Source organism: Rhinopithecus roxellana, chromosome 3 (genome assembly GCF_007565055.1).
Source record: "Rhinopithecus roxellana isolate Shanxi Qingling chromosome 3, ASM756505v1, whole genome shotgun sequence".
Classification (NCBI taxonomy): Eukaryota; Metazoa; Chordata; class Mammalia; order Primates; family Cercopithecidae; genus Rhinopithecus; species Rhinopithecus roxellana.
The window spans coordinates 36563977-36578334 of record NC_044551.1 but is presented as its reverse complement, the minus strand read 5'-3'; the positions used below and the strand labels follow the sequence as shown (position 1 = coordinate 36578334).

Below are 14358 nucleotides of genomic sequence, written 5' to 3'. Positions count from 1 at the left end.
TCAAGATTGTTGGTCTTAATATTATAGAATTAAACCAGTCTAATACTTCCTCACTCCATTATATATGGTGAATTAGCTTGTTAATTAGTGGGATTCTTTTAAACAGCCTGAACTTTGGATATCCTAGAGTTGGCTCAAGACTTTGTTTCCGGCCATTTCTATTGACACAAAATGTGGGGTTTTAAGAAGTCTGGTACAGGGGCAGATACAGAATTGTGACTGGGAAGTTGACATAGCAAGAGATTTATCACTGTAATTTGTGGTGAAACAGCAGTCAGTGGTTCTCAACCAGGATGCCCTGACATGGTGGTGACTGAACCCTATGCAGATACCCTTCCAAATTTGAATTAAAACAGGGCATTTAATATTTTCTACCATTAAGGTCTTACATGTCAGTAGAAATGCTGAGATAAAGAGTTGAGGAACTCAGTGTTGAGTGTGGGGTTTGGTCATTGCATGTGAGAGTTAAGAGCTTAGATTAGTGCTTTAGCAAGAAAGAGCACAAGTCTATCAGAACTGGCAAGAACTTTGTGTGTATGAGTGTGTATAGGGCTATGTGAGTGCTCATCCTCAAAAAGTGATGGCACTGTAGGGTAACCAAGAGAATAACTTCAGGTGTAATTCTTTTGGGGTTTAGACAGGGTCTCACTCGGTCATCCAGGCTGGAGTGCAGTGGCATGATCTTGGCTCACTGCACCCTCACCCTCCTGAGTAGCTGGGACTACTGGTGTGTGCCACCATGCCCAGCTAATTTATATATTTTTTAGTAGAGATGGGGTTTCACCATGTTGGGCAAGCTGGTCTCAAACTCCTGACCTCAAGTGATTCAGCCTGCCTTGGCCTCCCAAAGTGCTTACAGGCGTGAGCCACTGTGCTTGGCTTGTAATTTTTTTTTTTTTTTTTTTTTTTTTTTTTTTTTTTTTTTTTGAGACAGAGTCTTGCTCTGTCACCCAGGCTGGAGTGCAATGGCGTGATCTTGGCTCACTGCAACCTCCGCCTCCCAGGTTCAAGCAATTCTCCTGCCTCAGCCTCCCAAGTAGCTGGTGCCAGAAATAATCAGTTCCTCTTCAAACTTCTTTCTTTCAGCAACTAACGTCCTTTCACATTGCTAGAAAAGATAAATTCTTGTTTTCTAAACAAGCCTTTCCATCTTTGCCATGCCTAAACATGCCCAAACATGCCTTAATGGACAATCCCTCCCTCCCCTCCTTTCTTTATAAGTTACGCATTTAAAAGTTCCAGTTTACCCTATTTGGAAAAGTTTTACCACTGCTACCCCTTCTTCCCCATCTACCCTATTTAGAAAAATTTCAAGTTTTAGCCAATTGGGTTAGCTTAAATTGTGTGGTCTGACTCCAGCCAATGGGGAAGGGACACAAATAGAAGCTGCATTAGGGATGAAAACCCTTCTCTTCTCCTTTGTTCAGTGTGCTCTTGCAATTGTGACTGGTGCAGGCAGTACCCTTCTGCAGAAGTAAATTTGCCTTGCTGAGAAGTCTTTTGTTTGAGTGCTCGTTTTCTTTGCGACTCCAGGCTCTTATTTCCAACTATTTGGGGGCTCGTCTGGCATCCCATTCTCCTCCGGGGAAGGGTCTCTGATCACCTCTCATGAGGAGATGCGTCCCACTGCCTCACTGCGATGGCCTCAGGAGTAAGGAATTGAGACCCACTGGTGTGATGAATAAACCTGAACTCTCAGCAATGAAGGAAGAAAAGGCCTACAAATACCGCAGCGATCAGGTAACTCTGCACACACCAAGGTCAGAAAAGCTGTGGGGGTGGTGAAGTACTTCCTTGGTGGTCAGGACATCCTGGAGGTTGAAAGTGTGTGAATAAGATGCACAGTTGAGTGTGAGGCGAGTGTGGAGTCCGGATCCGTGGTTCCATGTCACCTCATATGGCTTAGGGCAGCTTTCCTGTTGTGAGGCTTATACCAACCTGCCAATGCTAAGAACACCCCCTCAGTCATAACATCCCTGCAGCTGAACAAAAGTTTCTGGCCCAAGATCCTCAATGGAATAACGATGTAGCCCATCGAGGGAATATGAGAGATCTCAGAAATATGATAATTAAAAGGATTCAGGAATCAGTTCCTCAAACTCAGAATATACCAAAGCTTTTAATATACAGCAGGGAAAGGATAAAGGACTTATGGAATTCTTAGAGAGGCTTAAATTCCCGTGAGGGAAGTAGCCGGAGAAGGATGAAGTGAAAGTAGGGGAGTGCAAGAAACCTCCAGTGGGTGGGGAGGGGTTGAACCTCCAGAGAAAAGGGGGTAAGAAATCTCTGGTAAAAGAGGTTGAGCCACATAGACTCAGGAAACGCAGGGAAACACCTAAAACTTCCAGAATGGGAAGTACCTCAAGCAGGACAGGAAATAAAAAGGACAAGACAGACAATACAATTCCCTCTGATAGCCCTCTAGGTCTCATGTTAACATAGTGGAAGGATAATGAGAGGACCAAACAGAAGAAAAAGCAATGAATGATAAAATACTGCTGTTTTATTTGGACCAAAGAACCTATCCTCAAACCTTCAGTCTTTTGGCCAAAAGTTTCAATCTAGTGAGGACTGGACTTGTCAACTTTTAATAGGGTATGTCAATAACACAAGTCCTGTGTCCCAGGAGGAAATAGACTATGCCCTGTGTTGGCAGCAGGGGCCTGTCCTCTATTCCCTAAAGGATACAGGAGACAAGCCAGAAGCTACTTCTTCTCAAGAAATTAATATCCGTTACCCCAAAAAGTCAACCAACACGTGGGACCCCTTAGACCACCTTCCCTGCCAAACACCACTAACTTCCCTCCCCCTCCAGTAGATGCAACTTCCCCAGACCCTTCCCCAGCTCACTTTGTTTCTCCCCCTTATAATCCTGACTCTTGGGGTCTCTCCAGCCTGAATGCCCTCCCCCAGGAAGACTTCAATGTGAGATAGCATAATGTAAAAAAGATATCCAAAACTTCCCTTTCCCCACTACCTCCAGAGAATGTGCTCCAACGATCTTTCCTTTAAGGGAAGTGCCTCTAGGAGGAGGGGGCATTGGCTCCATCAGCGTCCCTTTAACCAGTTCAGAAATCCAAAGCCTAGGAAGGGAACTCAAACCACTCTCGGACGATCCCTATGGAGTAGCAGATCAAACTGATCAATTTCGAGGACCCCAGTTGTATACTTGAGCTGAGTTAATGTCCATCCTAGGCATCCTCTTTTTGGGAGCGGAAAGAAGCATGATCCACAGGGCCACTATGACGGTTTGGGAACATGAATACCCCCTCAGTCCTGCAGCTGAACAAAAGTTCCCGGCTCGCGCGGTGGCTCAAGCCTGTAATCCCAGCACTTTGGGAGGCCGAGACGGGCGGATCACGAGGTCAGGAGATCAAGACCATCCTGGCTAACACGGTGAAACCCTGTCTCTACTAAAAAAATACAAAAAACTAGCTCGGCGAGGTGGCGGGCGCCTGTAGTCCCAGCTGCTCCGGAGGCTGAGGCAGGAGAATGGCGTAAACCCGGGAGGCGGAGCTTGCAGTGAGCTGAGATCCGGCCACTGCACTCCAGCCCGGGCGACAGAGCGAGACTCTGTCTCAAAAAAAAAAAAAAAAAAAAAGTTCCCAGCCCAAGATCCTCAATGGAATAACACCATCAATGGAATATGAGAGGTCTCAGAGATATGATAATTAAAGGGATTCGGGAATCAGTTCCTCGAACTCAAAATATACCAAAGCTTTTAATATACAACAAGGAAAGGATAAAGGACCTATGGAATTCTTAGAGAGGCTTAAAGAGCAAATGAGGAAATATCATGGCCTAGAATTAGAAGACACCCTTGGATGAGGAATGTTAAAGCTCCACTTTGTCACCAGATATTACAAAGAAATTACAAAAGATAGAAAATTGGAAAGACCTGCCCCATAGAAGAGCTTTTAAGAGAGGCCCAAAAGGTATATGTATGAAGGGATGAGGAAAGGCAAAAGCAAAAGGCAGAGAATTGGGTTTGAACGGATTGAAGGTATCAGTATCCCTACCTCTGCCAGAAACAAAACAAGAGCTCAGAAAATTTTGGGGATTGGTTGGATACTGTTGCCTATGAATTGACTCTTATGCCTTAGAAACAAAACCTTTGTACCAAAGACTCACCCAAGAAGAGCCAGACCCCCTTCTCTGGACTCTACCAGAAATCAAACAAGTAGAAAAGTAAAAACATTTACTAGTGACTGACCCTGTTCTAGCTTTACCCTCCCTAGAACAGCCATTCCATCTTTTTGTCAGTATAAGCAAAGGAGTGGCTTTAGGGGTACTTACCCAAGAGCATGGGGGCCACTGGCAGCCCGCAGCATTCCTGTCAAAAATTCTTGACCCCGTTACCCGTGGATGGTTCGAATGTGTCCAATCTGTAGCAGCAATAGCCTTGCTCAGTGAAGAAAGCAGAAAATTAACCTTTGGGGGAAAACTCATTGTTAGCACACCTCACAAAGTCAGAACTATCCTCAACTAAAAGGCAGAAAGGTGGCTCGCTGATTCAAGAATTTTAAAATACGAAGCTATCCTGTTAGAGAGATGACCTGACACTAACCACTGACAATTCTCTAAATCCAGCTGCTTTTCTAACCGGGAATCCAAACCAAAAGGTAATAGGGAACCCACAACCAAAGGAACCTGAGCATAAATGTTTAGACCTAATTAGTTACCAAACCAAAGTTAAGACTAGACTTACGTGAAACTCCTTTTGAAACAGGGAAACATCTTTTTGTAGACAGTTCCTCTTGGGTAATAGAAGGAAAAAGGGATTACAGATACTCTGTAGTTGACAGATACCCTCACAGAAACAGAATCAGGAAGATTACTGAATGGTCCACACAGATGTGCGAGCTACTTGCTCTAAATCAAGTCTTAAAATTTTTACAAAATCAGGAGGGAACAATTTATACTGACTCCAAATATGCCTTTGGAGTACTACATACCTTTGGAAAAATCTGGACTGAATGAGGCCTATACTAACAGTAAAGGTGGAAACCTAGTCCACAAGGCTGGGTGTGGTGGCTTGCGCCTGTAATCCCAGCACTTTGGGAGGCCAAGGCAGATGGATCATGAGGTCAGGAGATGGAGACCAACCTGGCTAACACGGTGAAACCCTGTCCCTACAAAAGATACAAAAATTAGCCGGGCGTGGTGGCAGGCGCCTGTAGTCCCAGCTACTCAGGAGGCTGAGGCAGGAGAATGGCGTGAACCAGGGAGGTGGAGCTTGCAGTGAGCCGAGATCACACCACTGCACTCTAGCTTGGGCAACAGAGTGAGACTCTGTCTCTAAAAAAAAAAAAAAAAAAACCTAGTCCACAAAGAGTTACTAATACAAGTATTAGATAATCTCCAGCTTCCTGAGGAAATAGCTATTGTTCATGTCCCAGGACACCAAAAAAACCCTCTCCTTTGAAAGTCGGGGAAATAATCTAGACAACCAAATAGCAAACAGGCTGCCTCTTCCCAAGGTACACCCAGTTTTCATTTACCTCCTCATCTTCCCCCATGCAGACCAGGAAAAACTAAAGAAATTAGGAGCTGAGGAAAATTCAGAAGGAAAATGGGTATTACCAGATGGAAGAGAAATGTTATCCAAGCCTCTTAGGAGGGAAATACTACTGTCACTTCATCAAGGATCTCATTGGGGTCCTCGAGCTATGTGTGATGCAGTCCTTACAGTCTATGAATGCATAGGAATATATACCCTCACTAAGCAAGCAGTGGATGGTTGCATAGTGTGCAGAAAGACTAATAAGCAAACCTTAAAGAGGCAACCTCCAGGAGGAAGGAACCCACGGTTAAGGCCATTCCGAAGTGCCCAGGTTGACCATACTGAAATGCCCCCAATAGGCCACCTCCAGTATTTGCTAGTAATAGTAAACCATCTTACCCACTGGGTAGATGCCATCCCCTTCCCAAGTGCAACAGCCAGTAATGTGGTCAAAGCCCTGTTAGAACACATCATACCCAGGTTTGGACTAACAGAAAACATTGATTCAGACAATGGGACCCACTTCACTGCACGCATCATTAAAGGACTAACCTAGGCATTAGAAACAAAATGGGAATATGATATTCTTTGGCATCTGTCCTCATCAGGGTAAGTAGAAAGAATGAGTCAAACTTTAAAAAATCACCTAATCAAGTAAATCCTGGAAACTCGGTTACCATGAACAAAATGTCTTCCCATTGCCTTACTCAAAATCCAGATTGCCCCTTGAAAGGACCTTGGCCTGTCCCCTTATGAAACGCTCTATGGGTTGCCTTACCTAAATTCCACTACTGGCCTTTCTTTTTTTTTTTTTTTTTTTTTTTTTTGAGACGGAGTCTTGCTCTGCCACCCAGGCTGGAGTGCAGTGGCCGGCTCTCAGCTCACTGCAAGCTCCGCCTCCCGGGTTCACGCCATTCTCCTGTCTCAGCCTCCCGAGTAGCTGGGACTACAGGCGCCCGCCTCGTCGCCCGGCTAGTTTTTTGTATTTTTTAGTAGAGACGGGGTTTCATCGTATTAGCCAGGATGGTCTCGATCTCCTGACCTCATGATCCGCCTGTCTCGGCCTCCCAAAGTGCTGGGATTACAGGCTTGAGCCACCGCGCCCGGCCCACTACTGGCCTTTCTACATTTGAAATGAAGTATCAGTTTCTCAAAAACTTTGTATTTGGTCTGTCTTCCACCTTTTCCTCCCTCAGGATTCAAGGCTTCCTAGGGCAAACACTACCCCTCAAATTCCCAGTCCACCAATATCAACCCGGAGATCATGTCCTTGTCAAAATCTGGAAAGAGGGAAAGCTTGAGCCCCCCTGAGAAGAACCTTACCTGGTGCTCCTAACAACTGAGACAGCAGTATGAACTGCTGAAAAGAGGTGCATCCATTGTACCCAAGTCAGAAAGTCGTTGCCCTCTCTGAAGCCATGGACCGTCGTCTCAGGGCCAACTCCCACCAGAGTAACATTAAAGAGAAAAGCCTAATCTCTTTTTCCTCTTCTCTTTCCCTTAGCTGCCTCTCATCTTATTATTAATGTAACTAGGTCAAGCTCACCCCAAACTCAAAGCATTACTTTCAATGCTTGTCTTGCCATGCCCTGCGGGGGTCTCCAAAGTCAGAGACAGCTAGCCTCCTAGAAAAGCTCTGACCATCCACCCCTTCCAAACCCAGCACCACCTATAACTGTTGCAATCAACAACCATGAGCCTTCCAGGGGTTATGATATAGTTGGGAGATGTTATCTGGACTACCAAATATCAGGGCTGGACCTCCTCAGAAGGCTGCACCACCTAAAACCCTACCTCCACTTCACCAAAGGAACCACCCCCTCAAATTGCCAAATCCACCAGTGCAACTCAGTACTTCTCTCTATTCTTTATCCCCACCTCCACTGACCCTAACCCCACTTGTCTTTATGGCCTAGGAGTGGATGTCCCTGGAAAAGACCCCCTAGGCTCCTTTAAAATATATTTTGTTGGCTGGGTGTGGTGGCTCACACCTATAATCCCAGCACTTTGGGAGGCCGAGGCAGGTGGACCATAAAGTCAAGAGATTGAGACCATCCTGGCCACCATGGTGAAACCCCATCTCTATTAAAAACAAAAATTAGCTGGGCATAGTGGCACATGTCTATAGTCCCAGCTACTTGGGAGGCTGAGGCAGGAGAATTGCTTGAATCTAGGAGGCCGAGGTTACAGTGAGCCGAGATCGTGCCACTGCACTCTAGCCTGGCGATAGAGACTCTGCCTCAAACAACAAGAAAACAAAAACAAAAACAAGTTTTAACCCTCCTCCATCTCCTACCAACTCGCCTCCCCTACGCCTACCAAATGAAACCATTTTTTGTTTCTTACCTAATAATAAGAAAATAGCCACAGTAGAAGTCAAGGACCTAAAGCAAACCTTAGCCATAGAAACCAGATATCAAGATGTAAATGCCTGGCCGGAATGGATTAAATATTCTGTTCACACCCTAAATAAAAGCGATTGGTACACTTGTGCAACAGGCAGGCCAGAAACCCAAATTGCTCCCTTTCCACTTGGATGGACCTCCAACCAACAGGGCATGAGCTGTATGGTAGCTCTCTTCCAAAACCCCACAGCCTGGGGCAATAAGGCATGCTAAACTCTCACACTGCTATTCTCGAAGTTAAAGGCCCTGTAGGTCAGCTCCGGTTAACAATGTAAATTTTACCTCGTGTCTCTCACGACGGGGAAAATTTGTCATTCCTTGGAAGCCTAATGGGATGCAGTGAGTCCAAGCCTTTTCAGGAGCTAACCAGTCTGCCCTTGTTCATCCCCTGGAGGATGTATGGTGGTATTGTGGTGGGCCACTACTGGATACTCTACCAAGTAACCGAAGGGACACTCACGCTCTAATCCCATTGGCCATCCCTTTCGCCCTGGTGTTTCACCAAGCAAACAAAAAGAACAATTGTAAGAGCAGAAGTGCCCCTTACGGGTCCTTTGACCCTCACATTTATATAGATGCCATTGGAGTTCCATGAGGGGTACCAAATGAGTTTAAAGCCCAAAATCAAATAGCTGCAGTATTTGAATCTATATCGTTCTCATGGGTAACTGCAAACAAAAATGTAGACTGGATAAATTACATTAACTATAATCAACAATGGTTTGTTAATTATACTAGGGATGCCATTAAATAGGAATAGCTGAACAATTAGGCCCTACCAGCCAAATGGCCTGGGAAACTGAATAGCCCTGGACATGATATTAGCTGAGAAGGTTGGGGTCTGTATCATGATTGGAGTCTAATGCCATACTTTTATCTGCAACAATATAGCCCCCAATGGAACAATTACAAAAGCCCTATAAAAGGCCTTACCACCCTAGCAAACGAATTGGCCAAAAACTCTGGAGTAAATGACCCCTTCTCTAACATCATGGAAAAACATCATGGAAAAATGGTTTGGAAAATGGAAGGGACTCATAACCTCAATCTTTACCCCCCTTGCAATTGTTACAGGTATACTTATTCTTGTAGGTTGCTGCATTATACCCTGTATTTGTGGATTAGTGCAAAGACTCATAGAAAACGCTCTCCCAAAACCCCTCTCGCTTCTCCCCCGCCCTACTCAGATAAGCTCCTATTCCTAAGTGAACAAGAGGAACAATAAAGTCAAGATATGTTAAGGAGACTTGAAGAGGAAGAACTACCAAGAGGGGGAAATTTGCCAAACAATCAATTCCTCTTCAAACTTCCTCGTTCCTTTTAGCAACTAACGTCCTTTCACATTGCTGGAAAGGATAAATTATTGTTCCCTAAACAAGCCTTTCCATCTCTGCCATGCCTAGACATGCCCAAACATGCCTTAATGGACAATCCCTCCCTCCCCTCCTTTCTTTACAAGTTACGTGTTTAAAGGTTTAAGTTTACCCTATTAGGAAAAGTTTTACCACTGCTACCCCTTCTCCCCTGTCTACCCTATTTGGAAAAATTTCAAGTTTTAGCCCATCAGGCTAGCTTAAATTGTGCAGTCCGACTTCAGCCAATGGGGAACGGACACAAAAACAGAAGTTGCATTAGGGATAAAAATCCTTCTTTCCTCTGTTAAGTGTGCTCTTGCGATTGTGACTGGTGCAGGCAGCACCCTTCTGCAGAAGTAAATTTGCCTTGCTGAGAAGTCTTTTGAGTGCCCGTTTTCTTTGCAACTCTGAGCTCTTATTTCCAACACTGGGATTACAGACATGTGCCACCACGCCAAGCTAATTTTTTTTTGAGACGGAGTCTCGCTGTGTCACCCAGGCTGGAGTGCAGTGGCCGGATCTCAGCTCACTGCAAGCTCCGCCTCCCAGGTTTTACGCCATTCTTCTGCCTCAGCCTCTCAAGTAGCTGGGACTACAGGTGCTCGCCACCTCGCCTGGCTAGTTTTTTGTATTTTTTAGTAGAGACGGGGTTTCACTGTGTTAGCCAGGATGGTCTCGATCTCCTGACCTCGTGATCCGCCTGTCTCGGCCTCCCAAAGTGCTGGGATTACAGGCTTGAGCCACTGCGCCCGGCCTAATTTTTGTATTTTTAGTAGAGATGGGGTTTCTCCATGTTGGCCAGGCTGGTTTTGAACTCCTGATCTCAGGTGATCTGCCTGCCTCGGCCTCCCAAAGTGCTAGGATTACAGGTATGAGCCACTGTGCCTGGCCATAATTCATTTTAAAAATTTTATTTATTACTTATAGAGATGGGAGTGTGCTATGTTGCCCAGGTTGGCCCTGAACTCCTGGCTTCAAGCAATCTTCCTGCCTCAACCTCCATAGTATCTAGAGTATAGATTTGCACCATAGCACCAGGCAACTGAGTGCAATTCAGCCCCTCCATATATACTGCCAAATGTTGGTCTCAAATATATACTGCCTCCATATATACTGCCCAGCTGGTCTCAAACTCCGGTCCTCAAGTGATTCACTTGCCTTGGCCTCCCAAAGTGTTGGGATTACAGGCATGAGCCACCCCACCTGGACTCAAATAGTAAATCTTGTTCTTACCAAAGCAGTAACTGAGGAGTGAGCAGGACTCTTCTACCCACAGGTGATGCTTCCGACAGATCACAAAGGAATTTAGAATTCTAGTTTAACAATATCACTCTTTACTCAAGTGGAACAGACTATATATTTTTTCCACCTCTGTAAGCAAAGTTCATTTTATCAGTTTGCAGAACTGATGTCCAGTTTTCTACCTAGCCATGCCTATTTATATCTTTGCAATCAAGAAAGATTCTCCATCTCTATTAACAAAGCATCATCTTCCTAAAGTTCACTTAACTGTATGAAGAACTGTGAGGATCTAAATTCTACAGTATTTCCCTTTGTAGAGTTTATTAAACTCTAATGCTAGGCACATACACATCTTTGAAAACTGCCTTAAATGTTTTCCTTCCTGGGACTCCCTGTAAATGAATTTCATTCTCACTGTCCCAATCCCAATCCTAGGAATTAACTGAAAAATAAATTACAAACGTGAGCAGAAAAGCCTTCACAATGAATCCTAAACAGTTCAATTACATGAAAGGCGTATGCCTTCCCACACCCCTGCCAGACTCTGATTTTCCCATCCTGGCAACTGTGACATTACAGAAACATCTGTTCCTGACACTGTTCAACTGTTTAAATAACCAAGGAGGATAAAAAAAAGATTTACAATTAAATAGTATTTAGGGTCCCAATTGTCAGAGTCCAAAAATCCAAAGGTCATCTATGCAAAATTAGGAACATGCATTTTTCTCCAAAGAGTATCTTTGGCTTTAATCTGATTCTCAAAAGGATCCTATGATCCAAGAAAGTTTAAAAACCATTGAAACAGTAATTTATTCCTGAGCTATTTGGCTGCCATCGATCCATTTGTTATAAAACTGAAGGGAAAACACACACTTGAATCACTTCTTCTAAAGCTTTAGTAAGTGATCTGTTCAAATAAGCAATTACATAAAAGAATAAAACCAAATTTCCAACCTAAAATTCTGACAGGAGAGTCAACATGATGGTTAAGGCCTATTTCATATTCAAACTTCAATCTATGAAAGAGGAGAGAGAGAAGGGTCTCCTCTTTCAAATTAAATATTATGAAAACAATTTTAAAAAAGTATCAATAGTCCTAAAACGCAGCAACTCCATCTCAAACAAGCATGACACATTTCTGATCAGATGAAGTATTTATAAAGGTAGCTTATGTTTTAAGCATGTAACACTTTGGGTGATGACAGAAGTTTCTCCTCTTTGGATGAAATCTGCCTAAGGCTGTAGAGATGACCGACACTCTGCAGGTATTAGTTCCGAATAACTACTGCGGGCTTTACATGATCTTCCCTCCAGCAGGAGACCACAACTGAGTCTAAAGTCAGATCCACTGGGTCTGTGAGTAGGCAGGGTTGATTCAAACTTAATCCTCGTTTGTATTCATTTGGATTACCGCAAAAACAGCTAGGGACCAGAGTGAATGTCTGGTGAAGTGGAACTGCAGAGGTGAAAGGTGTCAAACATTTTCAATTCAGCAGTTTCTTCAAGGTGTGTAAAAATTCACGTGCAGAAGGTCTGGCAGTGTCTTTTGTAAGTTTTCGTGTTGCCGTATTTCTGAAGGAGCTCTAGGGCCTGCTGGTGCATTTCCTGGGCCAGACACCCAGGAAAGTGGGACCTGATGAGAAGCAGGACGAGGCAGCACTCCAGCACATCTGGGAAGGGCCAGGCCTGAAAGATGATGACATGAGGATGAATAAGGAAACATTTGCAAAAGAGCCACAAACACCTTCACAGAAGGCACCAGTGACTCAGGTTCATCTATAGACACTTCTTGGACACAGCTGATCCAGCTCTCTCCTAAGGCAATGTCCTGTCTTTCTCTTCAATGGTTACTCCAAGGAGAAATGACACTCAAAACTGGGACGGCTACGGGGATGTCCTTCTCAATGGCACAATCTCTTTCTATAGCACTATGCAAATCAACCCTTAAAAATGGTGCTTCTATTACTATTTGGGCCCACAGCCAAAAAAGACCTGTCCATCTGTAAGCTGTCTAATACATGGCACCAATCTAAATTTTACTTCTTACCTATTACATTTATTTAGTTTCTCTGAAAACTGAGGTATAAAATTACTTGTGTGATCAATAATTCTACTCTCACAAAACATCCTAGCTAACCAAAGTAATCGGATTCTAAATTCTTAAGCTCATATGAATGGGTAGAGATTTTAGAAACTGAACAGAGAGGTAGCTGACCTATAAGAAGGTGGTATAGTCAAGTGATAACACAAAAAGTGATGCTTTACCAAATGAACTGCTTTAACTCTTACCTTAATGCTCTCAGGAAATTTCGCCATTCTCTCATTTGCCTCTGTAAGCCTTTTGGTTAATTCAGGCAGAGAAAGGGGCTCATTGTTTTCTTTACTAGTTAAAAAAATAAAAGGTGTAAGTTGTATGTCTTGCCCTGGGTAACATTTTTCTCCCATTGATTTTACTGTGGTAAAATGTATATAACATAAAGCTTACCATTTTAGCCATTTAAAAATATATAGTTCAGCGGTTTTAAATACATTCATAATGTTGTGAAAAACATCCCCACCACCCATTTCCAAAACTCTTGTCATTTTGTAAAACTGAAATTTTATACCCATTAAACAGTAACTTCTCATTCTGCTTCCCTCAGCCCCTGTCAACATCATTCTCCTTTCTGTCTCTATGATTTTAACTATTTTGAGTACCTCATATAAGTGGAGTCATACAGTGTATGTCTTTTCGTGACTGGCTTATTTCACTCAGCATAACGTCCTTCCTTGGTAAGGCTGAATGACGTTCCATCGTATGGATATGGCACATTTTGCTTATCCATTCATCTGTCAGTGGATACTTAGGTTCCTCCCATGTTTTGGGTATTATGAATAATGCTGCTATGAACACAGGTGTGCACATATTTCAGACCCTGCTTTCAATTCTTTTGGGTGTATACCCAGATGTGGAAGTGCTGGATCCTATGGTCATTCTATTTTACATTTCTGGAGGAACTGCTGCTATACTGTTTTCCACAGTGGCTGCATCATTTTACATTTCCACCCACAGGCACAAGGGTTCCAATGTCTCTGCATCCTCCCCAACACTTGTTCTGTTTCTCTGATAGTAGCCTAATGGCTATGAAGTGCTACTTCACTGTAGTTTTTGATTTGCATTTCCCTAATGATCAGATATTGAGCATCATTTCCTGTGCTTACTGGCTTTTTAGAGAAATATCTATTCAAGTCCTTTGCCCATCCTTGAACTGGATTATCTTTTGTTATGCCTGGGTATCTTTTATCTTTTATTTTTAAAATTTTTTAAAAATTTAAACTTTTGCCCATGACACGGTAACTTTTATCTCATTTTATAAATAAAATTCCTTTGTCATCTGGCTTCTTAAAATTTAATTTTTTTTTTTGTAGAGACAGGGTCAACCAGGCTGGTGTGAATGGCACAATCATATCTCACTACAGCCTCGAACTCCTGGGCTTAAGTGATCCTCCCACCTCAGCCTCCTGAGTAGCCGGGACTATAAGTGTATGCCACCACAGCTGGCTAATTTTAAAAAATTAATTTTTCTAGAGACAGGGTCTCAATATGCTGCCCAGGCTGAACTTGAGCTCCTGGTCTCAAGTGATCCTCGTGCCTCAGCCTCCTAAGTAGCTACAGGGTATATGCTACCACACTTGGTTATTTTATTTGTATTTTTTGAGATAAAGTCTCCCTTTGATGCCCAAGTTGGAGTGCACTGGTGTGATTTTGGCTCACTGCAACCTCTGCAGCCCAGGTTCAAGTGATTCTCTGGCCTCAGCCCCCAAGTAGCTGGGATTACAGGCATGTGCCACCACACCCGGCTAATTTTTTTAT

The 14358-nt window shown here is 43.6% G+C and overlaps 1 protein-coding gene across 2 annotated transcripts in view; it reads right to left on the bottom strand.

The window, feature by feature from the left end:
* Positions 1-11290: 11290 nt before the first annotated feature.
* The window catches only part of GEMIN5 (gem nuclear organelle associated protein 5), a 50773-nt gene continuing 47705 nt past the window's right edge, over positions 11291-14358 (bottom strand). For both annotated transcript variants that reach the window (XM_010360551.1, XM_030927711.1), the window contains exons 27-28: positions 12795-12888; positions 11291-12191 (exon numbers count right to left, since the gene is read on the bottom strand). In XM_010360551.1, the coding sequence (XP_010358853.1) occupies positions 12024-12191; positions 12795-12888 (262 nt within the window). In that variant the 3' untranslated portion in view covers positions 11291-12023. The remainder of the gene's footprint in view (positions 12192-12794; positions 12889-14358) is intronic.